At 46.9% G+C, this 25,532-nt stretch overlaps 1 protein-coding gene across 1 annotated transcript; it reads right to left on the minus strand.

Moving 5' to 3' along the window:
* Positions 1 to 678: 678 nt before the first annotated feature.
* Positions 679 to 21,230, minus strand: VPS33B (VPS33B late endosome and lysosome associated). The gene is made up of 23 exons (XM_032622529.1): positions 20,786 to 21,230; positions 16,996 to 17,076; positions 16,552 to 16,613; positions 15,035 to 15,084; positions 14,772 to 14,839; positions 9,229 to 9,274; positions 8,067 to 8,161; positions 7,665 to 7,769; positions 7,168 to 7,264; positions 6,866 to 6,943; positions 6,448 to 6,521; positions 6,060 to 6,146; positions 5,806 to 5,896; positions 5,517 to 5,591; positions 5,204 to 5,268; positions 5,028 to 5,082; positions 4,066 to 4,112; positions 3,344 to 3,476; positions 2,649 to 2,722; positions 2,056 to 2,157; positions 1,826 to 1,901; positions 1,607 to 1,723; positions 679 to 1,311 (listed from the first exon to the last, which is right to left on the minus strand). Exons 1-23 carry the CDS (start codon positions 20,879 to 20,881, stop codon positions 1,232 to 1,234), a joined length of 1,854 nt encoding a protein of 617 aa, XP_032478420.1. The 5' UTR covers positions 20,882 to 21,230; the 3' UTR covers positions 679 to 1,231.
* Positions 21,231 to 25,532: the final 4,302 nt, after the last annotated feature.

Raw genomic sequence — 25,532 nt, forward strand, 5'->3', positions numbered from 1 at the left:
CGGGTCCCCTGCATTGGGAGCATGGAGTCTTAACCACTGGACCACCAGGGAAGTCCCAAGGATATAATTTCTTGCATGAACAAAACTTGGGTAGATGATGAGAATGTCAATTAAGGAGACAGAGGAAGAGGAGCAGATTTAGGGATCCCAAGTGGGGACACGAGGTTCAGTGTGAGAGTTTATTTTAGACATGCTGACTGTGAACTGCCCATGGAACGACCAGGTTGTAAATAATCACGTGAATCTCAGCAGTGAGATAAAAGTTTGGGATGGGCAAGTGGATAACAATAAAGGACAGAGACAGGAGATGCAACAAAGAAGGATACACAGAGAGAGAAACCAAAGGAGATGGAAGTGCAGCCTAGGAGAATGCAGGAGGACAAAGAAGTGTGTCATGGAAGCTGAATATGAGAATTACAAGAAGGTAAAGGGGATCATCAGTGAGATCAACTTAGAAGACGACCACTAATAGATGTGGTTAGTGTTCACAATTTTTAAAGGGTAAAGGGAAAGAAAGGTCACTAGAATCAGCACTTAGGAGGGCACTGGTAACCTTTATAGGAGCACAGTTTGCCAATGCCTGAAATTGCTCTAACAAGGAACATAATCTTCCATTCTGCAATAAGAAACAAAAGGCTTAAAATTCAAGCGACTCCTTAAGTTAAAACAATAGCAAGCTCATTTTTTCTAAAGTGTAATGAATCACAGAATTTTAGAATTGGAAGGGTGCAATCATCTAACTGGTACTGATCATCTAACTAATCCTCATTTTATGGTTGAGGAAAGTCCAGTACAGTGCAAGTTTCAAGGAAGAACCAGACCAGGCCCAGAGCCACTACCCAGTCCAGGCCGTAGAATACACGAAGCCCCTATGTAAAGCCCCCTCTGCTTCACCAGTATACATGGAAGTACCTGTCTAGAACTAAACATAATATTGATACATTGAGAGTAGAGGCTTTATTTACAATGATACTCAAACAGGATTTAGCAAAAGATCCTCTTCCTCCTTATTTCATCAGCATGGGCTGTACTTCATAAACAAAAAAGAAATATCCTGGGGGCAGGAAGTGAACTCTCTCCTCAGATATGTTCTCTAAATCCAAATAAGTTCCCTGCTCCCCAGCTCTTAGAAGCATAGTTGGTAGACATTTTATTAGCAGCTGTGATTCAAACTCCTGCATCCCACTGCGGAACATGTCCAGGGAAGACATCAACACTGGCCGGGAAAAGTTCAGGCTTTCACCTCACTCATGGCCTCCATAAGGCGAACGCTGTTGGTGACTGCTGTCGTCAGAAAAATGAACCTGTACCCTAAAGAGTCAAAAGCAACACCATACATGACTGAGAGCAGATTTAAGCCCCCTAACACCAGCCATGTCAAGCCCCTCCAGTTCCATGGCCCTGGCTGGGTCAGAGCACCAGTTTATAGTCATAGATGCGTCAGTGCCATGCTCCTGGGCACAGCAACTTGCCATGCTTGGTGGAACTGGGCTTCCTGCTATTCAGCCCACAGCAAGATGGCAGCAAGTGGTACCCAGAGGCCATTAAAGAAGCCTTCTTGAGGGCTGCCCTTTGTCCCCCAGATCCCACGGAAGCCTGATCTCACCTTTCTCTCTGCCCAGGAACCGGAGGGCTGAGATCTCAGAGAATGTGCAACCACCCAAGAACACCACCAAGATGAGGCGCAGGGACTCACTGGAAGCCTTGTCTTCCTTGGTCATGTCTGCAAAGACCAGACCAGACTCAGCTCTTCACGGGCACTACTGGATGATGCATCCGGCCCTCCTCTCGTTTCACCCCGCCCCCAATGGGCAAGGCCACGCACCTGTGAATGCCAGCTCACTGCAGTTGAGAAGCCGCACAACTTCGTCCAGGCCCTGCCAGCTTTGCCGCTCCAGCACCTGGGAAGGCACAAGCGCTAGTTTCAAGTCTAGCAGCAGCCAGACTGTCACATTTCTTGCTAGTCATTCAGGTAGTTAAAAGTTGGGCCAGGCCAGGGACTAAGAGAAAGCAGAGAGCATGAAATATGAACAGGAGCGAGCCACTCTTTCTCACCTGCTCGATGATTCGGCAGCTGAGGGGCACGTAAGCACCACTGAACACATACGCCATGTCACGTGGCACTTTCAGATCATACTCGCCATCCACACGTGGGATCTAGAGGGCAAAGGGGACTGTATGAGGCAAGTGACCACTCAGCCCTCCAGTCCTTTACAGGGTCAGAGAAAAGTGGCATGCCCCTAAGAACAGTTCTTACTTCAACTAAAGTAAGAACCAGCAATAGCCTTGGAGGAAAAAGAAAAAAGAATCCATAACCAAAGATGAAAGCTGTTCAGTGCCTGCTGATCCTCTTGAATGCGTTTCCATGCTCGCTGGAAAGAGGGACCCCTTCTGACCCTTCAGCAACATGGGACATGTCTGTCACTGAAGCGGCACTTAGTGTATTCTCTGACATTGGTAGGTGTGAGTTACGTGTTCATTAAATGAATGAGCCTTTGTGTCTTGCCTCATTATTAAGCTCATGCTATAATGCTACCACACAAAAGGATCTTTATAAAAACAAAGTGACAGAGAGGTTTTTGTGGGTTCAAAGTACTTCACAAAGGACTGACCCCACTGCCTCCCTTGTCCACCCCTGTTCTACATACCAAATTCAGCTTCTTGCTGATGGCGCGGAAATTGCTCCTCTTGGCCAGAGAACTGAAGGCATCAGTAATCTTTCCTGGGAAAGAAATCTGCGCTGGTTTCATCTAAGGTTTATGGATTAATGATGCTGCCACAGGTGATACCACTCAGGAAATGACAGGACCCCCTCTTCTCAAACAGCAGGACCTATCACATCTGAAGATCCCCCTCAAAGCCATTCACCTACAGTTCCCTGGAACTGATTAAGACAATCACCACCCTTCTCCCACCCGCAGTCTTCCTCCTCCTACAGGGTACCAGCCCTCTACTAAATGCAATCTACAGGGTGATCCTAGTTTACTGGTTAAGTGTACGGCCTTTGGAGTTAAATCTGACTTACTAAGGGGCCCTGAAGAAGTCACTTAACCTCCCTAAGCCTCGGTTTCCTCATGTGTAAAATGGAGATAATAAAACTTACCACACAGAAACTTTGCGAGGATTAAATGAGAAAGTGTATCTAAAAGGCTTAGCACGTCAGTGTTCAATAACTGGAAGATGCTCTTACAAGCAGCAGTAGTGGCAGTAAGGACAGTAACAGTAAGGAATCACTTTCTCCTTCCCCAGCTCATTCTCTCCCCACCAGGGTGCTCTACCTATTGAGAGAACAGGCAACAACAGCCGAGGAGGGTGAAAGGGGTTACCTGTACTCCCTGCTCACCTGCAGCCTTGTCCGTCACCAACTTGCTCACTTTACTCTCCACAGCTGTGAGGGTGTCCCCCGGGGCCTGCTCCGTTAGGAGCCCAGCTCGCCGCAGATTGGAGAAGGTTAGCAGGTGCTCGGGGCCATAGCTCTGAAGAAAATGCAATTCAGCTCTCTACCGAGCATTCACCAAGGGCCTAGCACTGTTAGGTGATATGGAGGTGGGGGAGAGGATTATGCGCTCTGTGTCCTAAGCAGCGCACACTTGTTTGTGGGGAAGATTTTCATATCAGAAATCACCAAATGCCAAACAAAGAATAAAAGCAGCATGGAACAATTAAAGATCACAGAAAGCTGTCGATGTAAGGAGGTGGGGAAGGCTTCACAGAGGAGGTAGGACTTGAGAAGGACCTGGAAGGAAAGGTGTATTGACGCCTCGCAAGGTGCTAAATAAAGGGAGAATCCAGGAGTAAGAACTCACCACTGGGCCCAACAGCTGAATTGTTCAAATTCCCCCCGCATTGGCCACATAAGAGGGGAGGAGAGTGAAACAAGGGTAGTGGGAAGGGTCTCTGCGTGCTGAAAGGTGACCATCCCCACAACCTCTGAGAGGGAGGCCGCATGGGAACAGGAGGGTGATGGGGACAGGAAAGGGACTGTTTCTTCTTTTGCCTCTTTCAAAAATGTCCAATGACCTCCCTCCACCAAGTTCCCTCAAGAACACAGTCTCCTGGCCTTACCTGCAGATACTGGGTTTTCAGGGATCGGTAATCCTTGGGGATCAAACCTGAGGGTAAGGAAGATAAAGGTTCATGAGCCAGTTGAGATGCCCTAAAGTGTACAAACCAACAAACCAACCCTCGTCCCCCCAGCAAAAAAAAACCCTAGTGAGAAGGAAGGAGTCAGTACATAACGCTAACCTTGCATCCTATGCAGTTGGTTCTAAATTGACTCCTAAATTTAAGCTTGCTTTTTGAAAGATATAGCCTGGATCTGAGAGCTCCAAGGAAGAGCCCTGAGGAAGGGACACTGAAACGAAAGCTAATCTAATCCGTAGTGGGGGGTGGGATGTGCCAGGAGGGAGGACAAGGGCCTTCCTGTGCGTTTCTCCCTGGCTATGGGCCAGTTTTCTGGGGAACTGCTCAACAGCTAGTGGGGAATAGGAAAAGTGTTCAAATGAGTTCCCAAAGTGCAGCCTTAGATGTTTTTCTCCACAGAGGTAAGAAGAAATGGACTTCCAACTACAATAAAGGGGATTTAGAATAAGCAAATAACGTCTTTGGGTAGAAAGCAACCTTAAAGAATATTTGCCAACTGGAAGACTTCAACATTCAAAACAAGTTGCCACGAAAGGTTGCAGAATCTGAGCTTTTAAAATGTTTATGAAATTGGTTTTTCCTGGACTGTATCTTGATTATGAAATCTTGTTGCGGGTAGGAAGCCAGATGGAATGATGAGAGAAATGCCGTTCAGCTCTACCCCTTTGCAATCCTACGATGGGACAGGCCGTGTGCCGGGAGCATTGAGGAGGGTGGATGTGGTCCTGTTTAGGGCTGGAACAATAAATTACCTTATGACCTGGGGATGTTTCACCCAAAACAAAAGCTGCTTTATTTTACAGGGGAAAGAATCCACGAGATTACAGGGAACTATCCCTAAGGTACAGCTTTTCAATCTGGCGTCTTTGGTCCCTGGGGCTCACCGTTCTCAGTGATGGACAAAAGGCACATGAGGCGAAGGCTTTCTATGGGTGACACCTGCACAGGAAGGAAGAGTCAAGGAGAATTCAAGTTTCATAACACACGCTCTCTCCTCTTGCTTCCACTTGAGCCCCACCTCTAAACGCTGTTCCCAATATCTCCCCCCTTCCCGCCTCACCTGCCGGTCTATGTGCTCTTCAATGTAGTTGGTGCTCTCACGGATGCTGAAGCCCTCCAGCAGCGCTGCAAATAATCAGAGGAGAGCCTGTTACTGGGGGAGCGGCTCAGCTGTTGCCATCTATGCTAATGGGCGTCTTGTCTCCCCATCCCTTTCTTCATCCTTGGGGTGGGTTAAGGGGCCCCCAGGGCTTCTAGCAGGAACCAACATTCCACACAGCCAGCGTCAGCTGGAAAGAGCCAGAGAGCATCTTTTCAGGTCGGGCTTGGACTGGGAGCCACGGAAGCAGAAGCAGGAGAAGTAGCCAAGTCACCATGCTCAGTCTTGATGAGCTCCTGGAAGTCCTGCTTGGTTTTCTTCTTCATGATGGATTCACAGGCCCCGATATCTGCAGACAGGACAAAAGGGGAGCTGACATATTCCTGGTTCTGGAAGAATGCCTCTTTATTGTCCAGAAGAATAAGGACCTCTTAAGGCAAAGTGCAGGAGCATTTCTTCACACTTTAGACCAAAGAAGAGCACTATTTTCCAAATGAACAGGGATCTCCTCCCAGATCTCCTCTGCAGGGTTCCCCTTGCCCTACCCTCAAGCTGAAACCTACGGAGACTCAGCAGGCGGTGCTCCTGCTTCAGTCCCTTGAGCTCCTGGGACACGAAGTTCTTCATCTGCTTTATGTCCATGCCTCTCCGGCGCTGTGGGGACATTCCCATGAGGTCAGCCCCTCTGCCCTCAGATGTGAGCAAACACTACCCTCCCTCAGTTCCCACCCACTGTAGCATCAGAAGGGGAGCCAAAGGGCAGCAGCCTGGGGAGCCACTGAGGAAACAGACGGAGGACCCGGGCTGGGAGCCTCACGTCATACTGGGCCTGCAGGTTCCGGGCCTTCTGGCTCAAGAAGCCAAAGACATTGGAGAAGTGCTCGTTACGAATCTCATTAAACACCTGCAAGGGGAATGAGACAGGAACAAATTACTATACAGACGCATACCTTGTTCCTTCCTGCCTCATCAGGGTAACAACAGCACAGGGAGAGTGCTCAGCTATTCTAGCAGAAGTACAAAGGAAGCTGAGCTGGTATCAGTAAGGACATGTCAAATCCCTGCTATGTGCTCTGGGTTGTGCTCTTAACTGGCTGGGTGTCCCTCTCTCCTGGGGACTCGGCCTCTCCTCCCAGTGCCGGGGCCCACAGCCTCATGGTGGCAGTGGCCCTGGGGAAATCCTCTGCCGGAACCCATGTGCTCACCTTGTCCTCGGCGTTGAGCAGCACCTTCAGACTCTTGTCAGAGGATGTGACTTCTGGGCCAAAGTCGACACTCCCTTCGAGACCAGAGGAAACAGCTATGAGGATCTCTGATGAGTCCTTCCTTCCCCTCTCTTTCCGGAACTGCCATTAAAGGTCCCCAAGGGACTTCCCTAGTGGTCCAGTGGTTAGGACTCTGAGCTTCCAATGCCAGGGGCCCAGGTTCCATCCCTGGTCAGGGAACTAAGATCCCCCAAGGAGTGTCGCCCAAAAAAAAGAAATAAAGATTTAAACGTTCCCCCAAACTATTTGGAAGGCAGCAGTTCACTCCAAGCCTGGGTCTCTCCCACAAGTCCTGCACCCTCACCGTGGGAAGCCCCAGGAGCTGAGGACCCCTCTGTCTCGCTAAGATGCCACTTACCACACTTGACGCGGAAGGTGTCATCCACCAGACCCTCGTAAACCACCTGGGAGCAAAGTGCCGTCACAAAGTCCACGTCTGAAACCGAGATCCCCGACCGTGAGGGTCTTCCCCGATGCAGCCTCCCACCCAGTTTGCTCAATATCCGCTCAAGTGCCTTCCATGGGGCCCAAGTGCCCACGCCCCCAGTCAACGCTGGCATTCACAGCCTCAACTTGAGGATCCCAGCTGTGCCACCATGTTTCCCATATTCCCGTATCTTCTAGGGTCGACAGATGAGAGGAGTGCCGAGCATACTTCACCTCTGTCCAGGAGAAAGACATGTCCAATTTCTGGCCTTCGGCCCTTGGTTTCACCATCCTCCTCCTCTTCCAGTTTCCTCCACAATTCATGTGACATCTGTCAGGCCCCAAGACATTCGCAATCTTATGTCCAGGTCCCTTGTGCAGCCCCACACCTACAGAACCCAACCCCTTTCCATGTGATCCTTCTCCTTGACCCCAAGAGAGGAGCTAATTATTAACGATATTACCTCTTCTACTCCCACCTGTTCCTACCCCTCCCCATCCTGCCCCACACCAGTGAAGGAGTCTCTCCGCCCCCAAAGATTTAGGGATGCTACCTAGAGGTCCTGGGCCCTTGCCATTCTGTTAGCCACACAAGTTCTCCCCTCTGGGGACCTACTCTGGAGCAATGAAAGCAAGGTAAGGAATATACCTCACATCCCAGATGCCCATGAACAATCCTTGGTGCTTAGAAAACAAGTGAATAGGGGCTATCAGGACATAGAACTGCTCACCTTAGCACATCTGCCAATTCCATAGCAGTTAGGGAAGGGTCCATAGAGTGTGCTGAGGAGGTGCAAGGCCTGTGCCACAGTGTTGATCCAACACTGATCTCCTTCCTGCAGGGACCACACGGGCCACAAAGATATGGATCAACCCGACAGATCCATCTGGAAAGTGGATAGGCCTAGAAGCCCTGAGCAGAAAGGTAGGGTCTGGGCAACGCTTGCTAAAGTCCATTTTCATTGGCCCCAATGGAAGCCCCATGAACCTCAAGCAGTGGTATTCCGTCTCCAAATTACTATCACTCATGATAAATTATGAGTTGGATGAAGGTTGAATCCATATTTCTAGCCCACAGGACCCCATGTCTGTCCCGACTCCTTGATGCCAAGACCCAAGGGCCCTGCATTTACCAGGAAGTAGTCCCTGAAAAATTCTGGTAGTTCCATGCTCAACAGATCCACATCAAGAGGCAACAAAGAGAAGGCCCATTCGTCACAGCTCACATCTGTGGGTACAGAGAGCATCAGTCTCCCTGCCGTGGCTCCACGTTAAGAGGGAAGCTCCACTACAGCCGTGCAAAAACTCCTGAGTGCCTGCCACACGCCAGGTACTGCACTGAGCACGGGATGCTCAGAGGTGAATAAGATACAGTCTCTGCCCAGAAGGGGCTCACAGACTGATAAGGAAAGGAGACATGTACGTAACAGCCTGTAATACAGTGGGATCTCAGTGGTGTGTTTTCATTAGAGTGTCGACCAAAAGTGCTGATGAAACACTCCTTCATTTATGCATTATTGGACAAATACTGACGGAGAGCCACATATGTGTGGTGCTAGGCTAAATACTGGGGACACGGTGGTAAACAGAACGGACATGCTCCTGACCTCTGGAGCTGACAAGGTAGTGAAAGAGTACACACCAGACAAATCTAACTACAGTTATATGCTCCAAAGGAGTAAAACAGCAACCTATGAGTACAAATATTTCAGGGATCTAACCCCAACTACAGGCACAGGAAAGACTTCCCTAAAGAAGAGACATTTGGCTTAGAATTTGAGTATGATTTGGGTAGGTAAAAAGCTGTAGGGTGAGGAATGTTCTAGGCAACAAGAACAGGTGTGTGAAGTCCCCAGGGCTGGAGGGTAGTGAGTCAGGAGAGAGGAGTGGCACATGAGGAGGCTAAAGGGCCAGGAAGGGGCCAGACTGTAGAGGCACAGGAGGCCATACTGAGGATCCTGGGCTTTATTCTGAGCCACTGCAGGATTTCCAGTAGGGAGGACGGCGACCAGGTTTGTGTTGCACAGAGGATGGAGTGAGGAATGCACACAGGAGGGAAGACACGAGTTTTGCTTGTGGGAGTCTTGGGAGGTAAGAAGAGAGCATCGGTGATTTTCAACTATAGCCCCACTAGTATTCTAATTTGGGGTCTTCCTTCCCATTCTCAGTACCCTCTCCTCCTGCCAGGCCAACAGGAATGAGGCAGGGAAAAGAAGGAGATGGGTACAGGGAACAACCATCACGGCCTTCTTCCACACGTCCTCCCCCTCTCCACTCATATCCGACTCCTCTCACCTCCATAGATGCCCTCTTCCTCAAGCACCATCTCGCAAGCATAAAACTGAAAGAGAAAAGGGGGCTGATTAGTAACCCCCTTCTCCATTCTTTCCATTTCTCTGGAGTTCCTCTGTGGTCACTGATGAGGACCACACTTATTCTCTTTTTTTTTTTTTTTTTTATGCGGTACGCGGTCCTCCCACTGTTGTGGCCTCTCCCGTTGTGGAGCACAGGCTCCGGACGTGCAGGCTCAACGGCCATGGCTCACAGGCCCAGCTGCTCCGCAGCTGGTGGGATCTTCCCGGACCGGGGCACGAACCCGTGTCCCCTGCATCGGCAGGCGGACTCCCAACCACTGTGCCACCAGGGAAGCCCAAGGACCACACTTATTGAACCCAGTGAAAAAGACAAAAGAACCCAGACTCTTAGATCTAGAAGGGACCACTGGAATCACTGGCCCAACGCTTTGTTTCCTTTTCAGCCATTTCATTCACTTATTAAGTCAATTGCTTTTTTCTCCCTGATTGACTAGAAAAGCTTTACAAAGGAGAAAGTATTAGCTGTCAGGGAAGGGTGGGTCCTGCCAGCAGAGACGGGAAGCAGGGCATGACAGTGCTATAGAAACAGAGGAGGAGGAGCAGGTGGAGGTAAAAAGCAATGGTGTGGAGAGAGCAGGGATGGAGTTCTGGTTAGGACATGTCCATGGGACCTCTGCAGACACCGAGGGAGGTCTGGACAGACAGCCTTGGGGGCTAAAGGCACATACACTGCATTTAAAGTGGACAGCTTGTCCAAAAGAACACACAGAGAGAAGAGAGCTTAGGACAGGACTCTAGGGAACCAAAATTAAAAGGGTGCACAGTCCAAGACCGGGCAGAGAAGACCGAGAAAGAATACATAGAGAGGTGAGACTAGGAGAAAACAGCACCCCTAAATAGCACCTCTAAAGACAGAGTTTCAAGGAAGAATGGGCAACAGTCTCAAATGCCAGGGAAGTTAAGTAGGAAGAGCATGACATAGACATCACTGGATTTGACAACGGAGATCTTAGGCGACTAGATTAAAACATGAAGGTGGGGGCTTCCCTGGTGGCACAGTGGTTGAGAGTCCACCTGCTGATGCAGGGGACACGGGTTCGTGCCCCGGTCCAGGAAGATCCCAACATGCCGCGGAGCAGCTGGGCCCGTGAGCCATGGCCGCTGAGCCTGCGCGTCCAGAGCCTGTGCTCCACAACGGGAGAGGCCGCAACAGTGAGAGGCCCACGTACTGCAAAAAAAAGGTGAAGGTGGATGTGGGGAAGCAGAAGCAGTGGCAGCAGATAATTCTTCAGTCTGGCCACAAATTAAGGGAGAGTCACTGTCAGGGACAAGAGATGAGGAGAGAGAACTGTTTAGAAGGGATAGATATGGTTGAAGACATAAAAGAGTCTACTTGATGAAGCAAGAGAGTGGAGAAAGCAGGCAGGGATGGGGCCAAGAACACAGGTGAGCCTCCGCTCTTAGATGGGGAAAGGCCAGTGTCTCGTCCTCCTTTTTTATTTTTTTATTTTTTGTAAATTATTTTCTATGTTTTATTTTATGTTTTTTTGGCCATGCTGCATGGCTCATGGGGATCTTAGTTCCCCACCAGGGATTGAACCCACACCCTTGTCAGTGAAAGCACAGAGTGCTAACCACTGAACCACCAGGGAATTCCCTCATGCTCCTTTGAGACAGGTGGGAAAAGGGTGAAATATTTGGAGGTAATGAGGAAGAAAGTTGAGGGCACTTCTGTCTGATAATGATGATGACAATAATAATCGTGGCTGTGTATTATTTGTTTTACATGTACTAGGCATTGTTGTCAGTATTTTAAAAGCATTACCTCTCTTGATCCTCATAATTACTCTATGAGGTGTGGAAGATTAATGCTTGGTTCGCCTTATTTTACAGTTATACAGAAGAGTCCTATTCATCCCTCATTCATTTATGTCAGTAAAACTGAAATCCTATAGGACTTTTTTTGGCCACGCCACACGGCATGCAGCATGTGGGATCTTAGCTCCCCGACCACGGATCGAACCTGCGTTCCCTGCAGGGGAAGCAAGGAGTCTTAACCACTGGACCACCAGGGAAGTCCCTATGGACCTACTTTTAATGCTAACTAACTGAATTCCATAGCCCAGTTTGAAAACTGCCAATCTTCATAGTTAACAAAGGGAGTCTCAGTAAGAGAGACAGATTTCCTCTTCCCTACAGCTACTAAGGAAGACATCATCCTATGATGGAAAATTAGGTCAAAGAATTTGATCAGATAGGGTGTTAGAAAGAAAAAATTCATGAAAATATCAATTTTCTTTTTCTGTGTGATATGGAGGCTTGTAGCATTATTTGAAACTGTTACCAACTCGTTCTATTCCCTGTTTAAACAAGTCTGTCCTTGGAAGTATAATTTGAAAAAAAGGTTCTTGTAAGACTCCAAAAACTAGAAATTACTGCTATAGCTCTTTTAATGACATTCAAAAGTATCCTGTAATTTTGATTGGTTATTTTACTCAATAATTTTCTTGCCCTAGTAATAATGTTATACTTGATATATTTGTATTCCTAAACAGGATAAATAGCTGTAAGACTGTGCCATTGGGAATTCCCTGGAGGTCCAGTGGTTGAGACTCTGTGCTCCCAATGCAGGGGGCCCGGGTTCGAGCCCTGGTCGGGGAACTGGATCCTACATGCATGCCCCAACTAAGACCCCACAGACCGCAACTAAAGATCCTGCATGCTGCAACTAAGACCCGGAGCAGCCAACTAAATAAATAAACATTTTTTTTAAAGAGGGACTTCCCTGGTGGTGCAGTGGTTAAGAATCCGCCTGCCAATGCAAGGGACACAGGTTCAATCCCTGGTCCAAGAAGATCCCACATGCCGTGGAGCAACTAAGCCTGTGTGCCACAACTACTGAGCCTGCGTTCTAGAGCCCGAGAGCCACAACTACTGAACCTGCATGCCACAACCACTGAAGCCTGCACACCTAGAGCCTGTGCTCCACAATGAGAAGCCACCACAATGAGAAGCCTGAGCGCTGAAATGAACAGTAGCCCTCGCTCGCCGTAAGTAGAGAAAGCCACCGTGGAGCAATGAAGACCCAACGCAGCCAAAAAATAAACAAATAAATAAAAAATTGAAAAGTAAATAAATAAAAAATAAAAGCATTACCTCTCTTGATCCTCATAATTCTATGAGGTGTGGAAGATTAATGCTATGTGCTCCTTATTTTATGGTTACACAGAAGAGTCCTATTCATCCCTCATTCATTTATGTCAGTAAAACTGAAATCCTACAGGGCTACTTCTTTTTTTTAATTTTTAAAAATTAATTAATTAATTTTATTAATTTATTTTTGGCTGTGTTGGGTCTTCGTTGCTGTGCGCGGGCTTTCTCTAGTTGTGGAAAGCAGTGGCTACTCTTTGTTGCGGTGCGTGGGCTTCTCATTGTGGTGGCTTCTCTTGTTGTGGAGCATGGGCTCTAGGCGCCTGGGCTTCAGTAGCTGTATCACGCAGGCTTCAGTAGTTGTGGCTCGTGGGCTCTAGAGCGCAGGCTCAGTAGTTGTGGTGCACAGACTTAGCTGCCCCGCAGCATATGGGATCTTCCCGAACCAGGGCTCGAACCCGTGTTCGCTGCATTGGCAGGTGGATTCTTAACCACTGCACCACCAGGGAAGTCCCTATAGGGCTACTTTTAATGCTAACTAATGGAACTCCATAGCCCAGTTTGAAAACTGCCAATCTTCATAATTAACAAAGGGAGTCTCAGGAAGAGAGAGAAAATTCCTCTTCCCTACAGCAACTAAGGAAGACACTGTCCTGTAATGGAAAATTAGGTCAAAAAATTTGATTAGATAGGGTGTTAGAAAAAAATTCATAAAAATATCAATTTTCTTTTTTTCTGTGTGATATGGAGGCTTGTAGCATTATTTGAAACTGTTACCAACTTGTTCTATTCCCTGTTTAAACAAATCTGTCCTTGGAAGTATAATTTGAAAAAAAGGGTTTTGTAAGACTCCAAAAACTAGAGATTACTGCTACAGCTCCTTTAATAACATTCAAAAGTAACCTCTAGGGCTTCCCTGGTGGCGCAGTGGTTGAGAGTCCACCTGCCGATGCAGGGGACACGGGTTTGTGCCCCGTTCCGGGAGAATCCCACATGCCGCGGAGTGGCTGGGCCCGTGAGCCATGGCCGCTGAGCCTGCGCATCCAGAGCCTGTGCTCCGTAGAGGGAGAGGCCACAGCAGTGAGAGGCCCTCGTACCGCAAAAAAAAAAAAAAAAAAAAAAGTAACCTATAATTCTGATCGATTATTTTACTCAATAATTTTCTTGCCCTGGTAATAATGCTACACTTGATATATTTGTTAAACAGGATTAATAGCTGTAAGACTGTGCTATCAATCTTCAAATGATCTTCAAAGGAAGATCATTGGTTCTTTCCTCTTATTCCTTTTAAACGATGAGAAAACAATATAAGCCTATGATTCCTCTAGACTTCTTAATAGAAACTGAAAGTCACCTCATTTAAAAGAGATAAGTACTATTATCAACTCCATTTTATAGATGAGAAAACTGAGACACAGAGCAGTTAAGTAACTTATCCAAGATCACACAGGTAATAGGTGCTAAAGCATGGATTCACAGCCAGACAGTTTGGCTTCAGTGTCTTTAGTCTTACCTACTGCTTCTATTTTCTTTAGAATTTTCTTGGGAAAATTGCAAAGAATAAATCCCTGTCCTTTCAACTTTAATTTCTACCTGCTCCAAGTGTGGCATGCACTACTTGGTATAACTGTATAGTCCTACGACGGGCAATGTATAGACCTGGTACATCATTCCTCCCAATCAATCAGGTTGAGGATGTACCTACAATGCACCCCGTTGATGTGGGGATGGCAGGGGAGCTTGATGGAATCGAGAAACGGAGATACTATGACAGATCACCTAACACTTACTGCAATTATTGAGGTAAAGATGGAAGAAACCTAGTATGGCTATGTTAATTCACTCTGTGACTGTGGGCTTCAGTTCCCTCAGCTGCTCCAAGCTTAGAGAACATTTTACTGCACCCTGTGTAAGAAAAACCTCTTCCAAAGTACACTGTTATGGTTCTGATAACCCAAGGGCAGCCCAGTCACATGCCTTCGATGAGCATGGGGCGGGGGGTGAAGATTTATTGTGTTTGTTATTAAAGGGATATAGGGAGAAAGTCATTGAAAAGCCATAACATTGTGCACCATTACTATATAGGAATTGGTGTTAGAAGGGATACATAGCAGGTTCTACTTCAAAAATGTCAATCTTTTCACTTAAAGAAATCTATGTAGAGGACATCTCTCACAACTGTACAATCTACATTCGGGGCAATTTGATGACAGACTCTCTGCTACCTTAATAAAAAGATGGTCACAGGTATTTTGCTCAGTCACCTATAATTTGCTTTGAGGGAGATACAGCTATATAGTGTTGGCCCCTTACCCCTTCCTAGTCCCCAATCCTGTTCTACCCGATGTCATTTCCACCAGGGTCCAAACTCACCTTCTGAGGACTGAAGATCACTTTGTATTTCCGAGTTCGGCCAGCCATTTTGTCAGCATTGACAAGATCTACAGACAGAAAGGATGCAACTCAAAAGCCATGGACCTTTGTTAGACTAGAAGTAAGGAAGCAGAGAGCCTCTACGAGGAGTATGGCCTACCCAAACAATTCTTTTCCTATTAAAGGGTTCTTATGGTCAGGGTCCTTAGACCTTCCCACCCTTTCCCAGGTCTTAGTTATAATGAACACCATGGCACACTCACTGGCAATGTACCGCATATTCTTGATGCGAGGTCGGACCAAGAAGCATAATCTATGGGAGAGAAGGGGGAAAAAAACCTCAGTGAAGAAAAATCATGAAGTTGGTGATAGCAGCTTAGAAGAAACTTAAACAATGCCAACTCTTTCACCATTTGCTACAGTTCTCACCGCAGCCAAAGCCCTGCCAGCTCTTTTGGCTCACCACATACCAAACACACAAGACCCAGGACTTCCCTGGTGGCGCAGTGGATAAGACTCTGCGCTCCCAATGCAGGGGGCAGGTTCAATCCCTGGTCAGGGAACTAGATCTCACATGCATGCTGCAACTAAGAGTTAGCATGCCACAACTAAGGAGCCGGCGAGCCAAAACTAAGGAGCCCTGGAGCTGCAGCTAAGGAGCCCGCCTGCTGCAACTAAGAAGCCCACCTCCCGCAACTAAGACCTGGTGCAACCAAATAAATAAATAAAATTTTTTTAAAAATATGAGTATATAATTAAGAGTTTAAACACACACACACACACACACACACACACACACACACACACACACACACACACAAGACTCCCCTCGATAAAACAGGTATATCGTGGTGGGCTGGGGGCACTTATTGGCCTTATGGTGGACCCAGGAGTTCCTGCTCTCAAATAATTTACAGTCTATTGGGCAAAATAAGATGCACATATGTATGGAGTATATTAACAATCAAGTGTTAAAAAACAATACAAGAAAGTATATAAAATAGTGTTCTTCAAACTGGGGTTCATGGATGTATTCTCCATGTATCTAGGAGAATTATTTCCTCTAAGGGAGGGTATACATTGCTTAAGTTGAGAAGTATTAAAAATAAAAACAAACATCAGACAACAGGCAGGATGTGACTGTGTACCAGGTGAACAGGACAAACACTGAACCCCATGCAAATCTAGAGGAGGAGAAAATCACCCTGGAATGGCAACTGACAGCTGAGTGCAGGAGGTGGGGCTGGATTCTGAAGGCTGGATATTTGTCGCAAGAACAGTGAGGAGAGGAGAGAATTTCAGGCAGAGTGGGTGGAGTGGCCAAAAACACGGAGGTACGTGTGCAGAGCCTGGAAGCACGCAAAAGTGCGAGCTGAATAGTGGGGACATGAAAGAGACCAGGCTGGAAAGGGGGTGAGAGGCCTCCCTGGAGGCAGCCTTGGAATCTATGACAAACAATGAGGACCTCACTCGGTAAGTAAGGGAAGCCTTGAAGGTTCTTCAGGAGAGCCCAATGAAAATATTTTTGAACGATTAATCAATCTGGTTAGAGATGGTAGATTGGGTTAAAGAGAGATGAGGACAAGGGAGGGAGAAACCGCAGAAAGGGAGACCAATTAAGAGGCTAAAGCATAACCTAAGGATGAATTTGTAAAAGAGGAGGGAAGCGAACCATGTCACAAACATCATGGTGCCAGATCTCGGCCAAGGACCAATCAAAGGCAAATGTGTAGGGACCTCCTCCAGCTTGAAGCCGAGACAGAGTCTCCCAGACACTCACTGTTCACTGGAGCTGAAGGCTGGCTTGTTCTCCACTTTGTACAGCTTGTCTACTTCATGTTGCTACAGAGAGAATCCAACAAAACAATGGACATAAGTGTGCTTGGAAACCCAAAGCCTGATACAATGACAGGGGTCTTCTGGAAGGGCTTCCTCCTATTTACACTAATTCTAGCAGTCAAAGTACCTCCCTGACAACCATCCCACTGAACCTTCCTCAAACTGTCAATAGAAAACCCTAAAATAAAACAATTCAAAAACAATACAAAGAGTATCAATCCCCCCTTGTCACCGTAACTCTGCCATCCCCTATTTACTGTAACTCTGCCATCCCCTATTTACCCTATAAGGGTAGTCACTCTTCAGTAATATGTACTGTTCATCAAAAGAAAAACTGCTTAATAGGAAAGAAGGGCCTAATCCACGTGGAGAAAGGGGCAGGTACCTTTAGGATGGAGACATTGGCGATTCGATCCAACGGGCTCATGAGATCTGCCTCAATGAACAAGTCCTTTTTTCCTGGAAGCTGAAGGAGACACAGTATCTTGGGTTACTCTCGGGTCACACAAGCTCCCTCGGCTGACAGCTCATCCAGCCATCCATTTAATAGAAGCACAGTCTCTGAGTTGGAAGGGCACTAGACCTCATCTACCCCAGCACCTTATTTTTTTTTTTTTTTTTTGCTGTATGTGGGCCTCTCACTGCCGTGGCCTCTCTCGTTGCGGAGCACAGGCTCCGGACGCACAGGCCCAGCGGCCATGGCTCACGGGCCCAGGCGCTCTGCGGCATGTGGGATCCTCCTGGACCGGGGCACGAACCCGCGTCCCCTGCATCAGCAGGCGGACTCTCAACCACTGCGCCACCAGGGAAGCCCCCCCAGCACCTTATTAATTGCCTATATCCACAGCTGACATTTCTCTACATATTCACCTATTTTGTCTTCTCATTTTCTGTACCAGTGGAAAGATATTTCACCTTCTTTCTAAGGTTAAGTCCTTGCCACTCAACCCTCCTGCTCGCCTGTGACCTTGTTCTACATCATTGCTCCTCTACTCCACCGCCTCTTCCACTGTCTCCTGATAACCGAATCGATTTCCTGCTGAACGAAGCCAAACAAAACAAAACCACACCGTGTATCCTCCAGCCCCTCAACTAACTGCCAAATATCTCTTTAAATGGCATTTTTCTTCTAATTACAAAAGTAACCTATGTTCAAGGTGGAAAACTTAACCCAGGACAGTCCTCACCCTCACACCCACTCTCTCACGCCAAATCCCTGTCTTCTGGTTCCCGCTTCATCACTCCTGATGCTGCCCTTTCATCTGTCCAGAGGAAGGAGAGGTCACACTGAGCAGAAGAGAGGGGGAAGTCGTTGAAAGTTTCCTCTCAACTAGGCTTTGACAAATGGGTAGGATGTTGGCAGTGATAGATTGAGATGGCAATCTAGCAAAGGCCAGGGAAAGAGAACAGGCTGAACGGTAAGGGCAGAACAAGCAATTCAGTTTGCCTGATGGGTAAGGTACATGTAAGGCAGTGGTCCTCAACCAGGGCTGATTTTGCCCCCCAGGGGACATTTGGTAAAGTCTGGAGACATTTTGGGTTGTCCACCCTGGGGCAGGGGGTGTTAACGGGCATCTAGCGGGTAGAGGTTAGGGATGCTGCTAAATATGCTACAATGCACAGGACAGTCCCACCACAAAGAATTAAGCAGCCCAAAATGTCCATAGCACCAAGGTTGAGAAATCTTGATGTAGGGGAATGGTGTGAAACAAGACTGAAATCTTTGACAGGAATTAGAGCATGAAGCGTCCCAAATGCCAAGTTAGGGAGTTTGGTGTTGATCCTCTACGGAACAAGGAAAAATAGAAAGCTTTTGTACACTGAAGCATCCAATCAGCTGGGAATTTTCATTAGGTAAATCTGGGAACTGTGGGTAAAATGGATTGGAGACATGAGAAACTAGAGGTAAGGACTACACTTATGTGGTTAATGCAACAGTCCAAGCAGCCCAAGGACTTCCCTGGCAGTCCAGTGGTTAAGACTCTGCGCTTCCACTGCAGGGGGTGAGGGTTCGATCCCTAGTCGGGGATGCGTGGCATGCCACGGGGTGCGGCAAGAAAACAAGAGACAAACAAGCAGCCCAAGCCTGTGGTAATGAATGAGGACCTGATTTAGGCTCCTGGCGATGTGAACAAAAATAGGTTTTTTAAGAGATACATGGAACATGTAATCGAATTTTTAAAAATACTTGAAAGAAATTAACAGTGTTAACAGTGCTTGTATCTGATGGTAGGGTGGTAAGTGATTTTTTTGTTCTTTACACTTTATCTTCTGCATTTTCTAGAATTTGTTAGTGCTATTTTATAATCACCATTTAAAAAGTCAGGTATAGGGCTTCCCTGGTGGCGCAGTGGTTGAGAGTCCACCTGCTGATGCAGGGGACCCGGGTTCGTGCCCGGTCTGGGAAGATCCCACATGCCTTGGAGCGGCTGGGCCCGTGAGCCATGGCCGCTAAGCCTGCGCATCCGGAGCCTGTGCTCCGCAACGGGAGAGGCCACAACAGTGAGAGGCCCGCGTACCGCCAAAAAAAACAAAAAAAGTCAGGTGTAAGGAAATAAATATCCACAGGACTCAGCAACTGGTTTAGTTAAGTGTGAGGAGGGAAGAAGAGTCAAAGATGATTCTGAGGTTTCAAGCCTGAATAGCAGTGTCCATTAATAAGAATTAAGTCAGAGGACGTTAGTTTGAAGAGGACATTACTGCACAGAAATCCACTCTGGCCACGTTAAGTCATCCTTGTGGGCAGCTCTTCCTCAGGTCATTCTATTTACAAGTTTCTATCCTTGGTCTCATTTACTCTCTTTCATGGGGATCTCACCTGAACTAGTGGTTCTAACTAGCATCTCTTTTCAATTCCTCAGACGTTTGTTGCGTGTCTTTCATGTGCCAAATCATAGTGCTACCACTACAGGACATATTACAGAGAAATAAAATATGGTCCCACATCCCCTGAGGTTCTCCCAAGTCCCCATCTTTACCCTAGCTGCAATTCTACCTTTCTATCTTCTGATGTTACAAGCAGTATTTCCTCCTAGCATCTTAACTTCATCCTATCCGAACCCAAACTACTCAACTTCCCCCACCAAAACTGTTCCTCTTTCTAATTCTTTTTCTCATTTCTATTCAATGTTCATGCAACAAATATTTATTAAGCACATGCTAAGTGCCTGACTCTAAGCTAGGTACTCACTCGGTATACATGTTGAACAAAATAGGTATGTACCGGTCCTCAAGGACCTTCCAATCTAGTGGGGAATATGAACATTAAACAAGACTATATATGTAATCCATTAAAATTACAGTAATAGCATTACTTTCTTATTAGCTCAAGTTAAAAATGTCAAACTCAGCTTTGCTTCTCCCTTAACCTTTACGACCAATGAATGTCTTTGAGTCTTTGACTCAAAAAAACCCATCAATTCCTTTCATTTCCACTGCCACTAATTTTGCGTGGGCCTTTATTACTTCAGTCTGATCTATGGTCTCCTCACTGGCCTTCTTGTTTTGCCCATTTATCCAACTTCACAATGGCTATTAGAATCATCTTCAAGTATTGTTTCATGTCACATATTGGGGAAAATTTTTCAGTAGCTGCCTAATGCCTATTGTGTAACTTCTCATCCCTCTCTTCTCTGTATTACATGCCTGTCCTTCCCTGGTTCCTCAACTTTGCTCCTACCAGTCCATCTGCCTGGAACATCCTCTCCCATCTCCAAGGAAAATATGCTCATCTTCACACTCCAGCCCCTTGAAACTCCTAGATCACTCCAGCTAGAAATGATTGTTTCAGGCACCCTAGCTATCACTCTTTCACCACATGATACCCTGTGTGTGGTAATTTGTGTTTCATACTGCTCCCACTGGAACGTAAGAACCCTAAGGACAAAGTTGTCTTAACCATCTTTCCATCCCCAGTGATGCCTGGCACTAGTGGTGTCTCCCTTGTCTGTATGAAAAAAAAGCCGGGGGGGGGGGGTGGATTTCCATTAACTCTCTGGCCAGATCGTCCCAAGTTTCCCTCCCTGAGTGCTTCATTTTGGACCTGCCACAGAAGCTCCAAGGACAATACCAAGGGCCAAGAGCAAAGACCAAGGGAGCTCAGTAAGAAAGAACTATGCATCCAGCGAGTGCTGGCTGCTGATACAGTAAAGGCCCCCAGCGTGGCAGGCACTGACCTGCTCCAGCAGATAGATGAGCTGGTCTCGGGCCAGCCTCTTGAGCATGGAGAAGTCAGGCAGCTCTGGGGCATCCGGCCGATGGGGAAAAGCCATGGCAGCGGTCACCTGGGCCGCAGGGTGGAAGAAGAGGGACGCCCTCCGCTCTGAGAAGGCCGGCAGCACCCCAGGGTAAGCGCAGGATGGCTCTCCTTCAGGTAAGAGCACGGACTTCGAAAGAGCCCCCGAAGGGGCCCTCGCTCCTCGGCCACAATGGAGGAATGAATGGCCACCTCCTGGCCGGACAGCCGCAGCCTCGGGGGACCTCGCCTCAGGCTTGCAGCCACTTTGTCCCACCCCACCCCTCCCGGTCCACTCTGCCGGTCCGCAGGATCTCGGTCTACACCTGCAGAGATACCCGCCTCCTGCCAAAGAGAGGGACGACTTCCTAGACCTCCCGGAAGTCCTGTACACTCTACCAGCGCTTAGCGTAACCGGAAAAGGACGGCGTCCTGGAAGGGACATTTGAAAACGAGCGGCAACGCGTCAAGGTTTAGTTTCATTCCTGACCAGAGGCGAGTGTTCCTGTGATAAAAGAATTATACCTTAAACTAACTTTGAGGGGTACACCCAATTCTCCTAGCTCACTCAAGCAAGCGATGGGCACTTGCTCGATTTTCAGAACTTGGTGAAATCGGCGAAACCAACTCGGAATCCGGAGGGCATTGATCACTGAGGATCTGGGCTGTCAATCAAATCTACTCCACAAATTTAGCTGCAGACTGGGAGCTCTCTCGCTTCCGAACTGCGGGAGGCCAGACGTGTGGAGATGCGGGGCGGGTGTGAGGGGAGAGAAGAGGACCGCGTTAGTAGCCAATGGAAGCCAAGTCTCGCCAGCTGTGACCTTTCAATACGGAGTTTTGGCTCATTAATGCACTTCGTGGGAAAATGGGTAAATAAACTGTGGCATATTCATACAATAAAAATAACTGAATAAATGAAAGAAGCCAGACACGAGAGTGGCATCTGTATGCCATTTATATCAGGTTCTCGAACAGGAAAAACTATAGTGAAAAATTTCAGAAAAGTGATTGACTTTGGGGATGAAAATTGGGAAGAAAATAAGGGAATTTTCAGGGGTGATGGTAAAGATCTATATTTACCTTGTTAAAAAAAAAAAGCTTATGAGAGACATTATAATGGACAGATCCGGCTGACAATACCTAGACTCACTAATCAATCGTGACATCACATCATCATCTCCTGGTGAGATGCATGGGAAACACATGTTAAACCTGATCAAGCCTCAGGATCTAATTACCAGTTCATAGGAAATACAGAGGGTAGTGGAAACACGATAAAAGACATCAAAAGGATAAAATCAACCATGTCTAAAAAGCAGAAAATTATATGGGTCAAATAACCTGTCAAATGACAATGAGAAGAAAGTGGAAGGGGAAACTACTTTAGAATAAAAGACTTCTGGGACATAACAACACAATGCAATATTGCAATGTGTGGATTTTGTTTGGATCCTAATTCAAAGAAATCAACCAGAATATTATTAGGATATTAGCTGATAATAAGGAATTCCTAAAACTTTCAAGGTATAGTAATGGCTTATATGTCTATGTTAAAAAGGAGCCCCTATCTCTTTGAGACACAGACTGAAGTACTTACAGATGAAATAATATGATGTCTGGGATTTGCTTTAAAATAAGCCAAAGGGAGCTGTGGGGCAATGAAGAAAGATTGGCCATTTGTTAAATGTTGAAGCTGGGTGATGGGTACACAGGGGTTCATTGCACTACAATATTCTACTTTCGAATGTTCGAAAACTTCTATAATAGAAGATTAAGCAACAAAACAAAACTTTTATGCTCACACTGGGCTTCAAGAGTTTGTTTAGTATTTTTTACTGAGCTTCCTCTCACCCCCTCCCCTTAGATCAAATCTCAGCGCTGCACAGACATGTAGAAGCTGCCCTTTACAGATGAGTGACATATACACCCTCCAGGTTGCAGGGATTTAAGTCCCTTCTGTTGTACAGTTTGCCAGCCTCTTGAGTTTGGCCCCAAGTTGCTGTGAGGTGCCCATTTCACCCACAGTTGCTTTTATTCCAGCTTGAGCAGTCTTGTTATCTGTTGCCTCCTCCACCAGATGCTGCACCTGCACCCCCAAATCTCCACCTCATCCAGTGTGATGTCAAAGTCCTTTGTTGTGTCATGAAACAGGACTGCCTGGGGATAGGGCACCATGGAGTCCTATGACCCCCACCCAATGGAACACAGGCTGAGTGAGTCCCCATTCACCTGTCCAGCCTCTCTGCTTGGGATGGGGCAGTGGGGGGCCGGGGAGAAGGGACAATTTCCCCAAACACCTCAATGACAGTGGGTTAGGATCTGAGACACTGTCAGCATAGAGCAGGAACAGGTCAACCTGCAGGAAGTTTAGGCTTTCTTGGCTGAGATCTGGATGCACAGGCTGGCAAAGGTAAAAGGCCGGGCTTTCTGCCATTGTGGATTGGCTGATTGGTGTAAGGTTTCCCAGCCATTTCTTCATTCACTCAACCAATATTGAAATCTATGTTGGGGGAATTCCCTGGCGGTACAGTGGTTAAGACTCTGCACTTCCACTACAGGGGACACAGGTTCAATCCCTGGTCGGGGAACTAAGATCCCGCCTGCTGCGTGGCACAGCCGAAAAAGAAAAGGGAGAAAGAAAGAAATCTATGTTGGGAGTGGAACTACAGCAATGAACACATACACGTCTCCTACCCTTATGGGATCTACCTTCTAATGGGGCAAGGTGGGTGATGACAAATAATGGATTAGTAATACATTTCAAATACTAGGGAAAATTAAACAGGGTGTGGTGATAGAACATGAAGGGAGCTGTTTTAGACTAGGGTGAAAAGGCCTATGAAAGTAACATTTGACCTGAGGCCTGAATGGCAAGGACCCAGCCAAGTGAAAATCTGGGGACAAAGAACTAGTAAGTGCAAAAGCCTTAGATTAGCATTTACAAGAATGGAAACAAAAGATTTAAGCTAGAGAGCATTAGGATGGTGCTGGATGAGGTAAATGGAAAACATATCCAAGCTAGCAATAAAAGCTTCTAATATTTCATAGTCCCCTGGGGAAAGGACACAAATGATTTGCAGGAGTTAGAAATGCATATTTAAGCAGTCAAATAGCATCTTGCTCCTCTAAGTTATTTTTTTTAAATAAATTTATTTATTTTTGGCTGCATTGAGTCTTCGTTGCTGCACGCAGGCTTTCTTTAGCTGCAGTGAGCGTGAGCTACTCTGCATTGCGGTGCGCAGGCTTCTCATTGCAGTGGGTTCTCTCATTGCGGAGCACGGGCTCTAGGCACGCGGGCTCAGTAGTTGTGGTGCGTGGGCTCAGTCGTTGTGCTGCATGGGCTTAGTTGCTCTGCGGCTTGTGTGGGATCTTCCAGGACCAGGGATCGAACCCGTGGCCCCTGCATTGGCAGGCAGATTCTTAACCACTGCACCACCAGGGAAGTTCCTCCTCTAGGGTTCTAATGGCAAATTACCCTTTTAAAAATCGTAATTATATTGACGTTTTTATTATAAGTTACATGATAGTGACAGAGCAGTGAGAACAAGGGCCTTATCTGTCCACTGCTCTATTACCAGAAGCTGGATTCCCTAACTTTGACTGGCATGTGATAGGGCCTTGCCCATTTCTACTGAACAGATGCTCAAGTTAACAGTAATCAGTGATATAATTGCCATGAATGACATTTGCAATAGCAAGACACATGACCAGGCTGTCAGTGACGGTTGGAATATCAATGTTTTCATTAGAAAAACATCCTGCATGTATTTAAATTCTGAATAGCCAATTTTTGCTGGTAAATTGTTAAAATGAGACATTGTTGAGAACTGTCATTGGACTCCTATGTTGCTTGAATATGTCTCCATTAGTCTTTTGATAATCACTTTCTGATATTAATAAAGTATTCTAAAAGAATCAGTGAATTAACAGAAATTATGCCAGGCAGTGATAGATTCCTGGAATTTTAGAAACCTTGAATTAGGAATCAGACCTAGGTTCAAGTCCCACTGCTGTCACTCACTTGCAGCTATGTGACCTTGGGCATATCCAAAAACCTTTGAGACCGTATTTGGGTTTTTTTTTCATGTATTTATTTACTTTTATTTATTTGGTTTGCACCGGGTCTTAGTTGTGGCTCGCCGGCTCCTTAGTTGCGGCATGCGTGCGGGATCTAGTTCCCTGACCAGGGATGGAACCCCGGGCCCCCTGCATTGGGAGCACAGAGTCTTAACCACTGCGCCACCAGGGAAGTCCCAAGACCATATTTGTAAAAGGGATCTATTATCTATTCTTGCCTAAATCACAACACCCTTGTAAAAATCTGATTAAAGCTGTAAAATAAGATACTACTTAAGCTTTTGGAAGTGGCTGGAGGTTACGTTGAGAGCCTGTAGAGCCTTTGCCTGCTTTGCATGTTTTGTTTGGTCAAATCCCCACAGCCCCATTGTTTTAGAGCCCTAGCAACTAAAAGAGGAGCTGCTTTAGACTGGGTGTTTAGGGAAGGCCCAATGTCCAGTTTTTGGCTGTCAAAGTCCATCACTGAGCAGGGCTGATAGGCACAGAGCCCTTTATTAGGGATTCCTCTGGCCCCATCTCTCTCCCAATATTTAGACAAGGGACCCTTTGCCTCTTCCCTTCCCTTCACAGGTAAACCCTCCCAATCCCAGAGAGCATCAATCAACACA

This window comes from Phocoena sinus, chromosome 2 (genome assembly GCF_008692025.1).
Source record: "Phocoena sinus isolate mPhoSin1 chromosome 2, mPhoSin1.pri, whole genome shotgun sequence".
NCBI lineage: Eukaryota > Metazoa > Chordata > Mammalia > Artiodactyla > Phocoenidae > Phocoena > Phocoena sinus.

Coding starts and splice junctions, on each gene's coding strand:
- VPS33B (XM_032622529.1), bottom strand. CDS start 20,881: ATGGCTTTTCCCCATCGGCCGGATGCCCCAGAGCTGCCTGACTTCTCC. Junction 6,147..6,447: donor TGCTCAACGCCGAGGACAAG/GTGAGCACATGG, acceptor TTCCCCTTGCAG/GTGTTTAATGAGATTCGTAA. Junction 1,724..1,825: donor CAGTGAGCTGGCATTCACAG/GTGCGTGGCCTT, acceptor TGGTCTTTGCAG/ACATGACCAAGGAAGACAAG.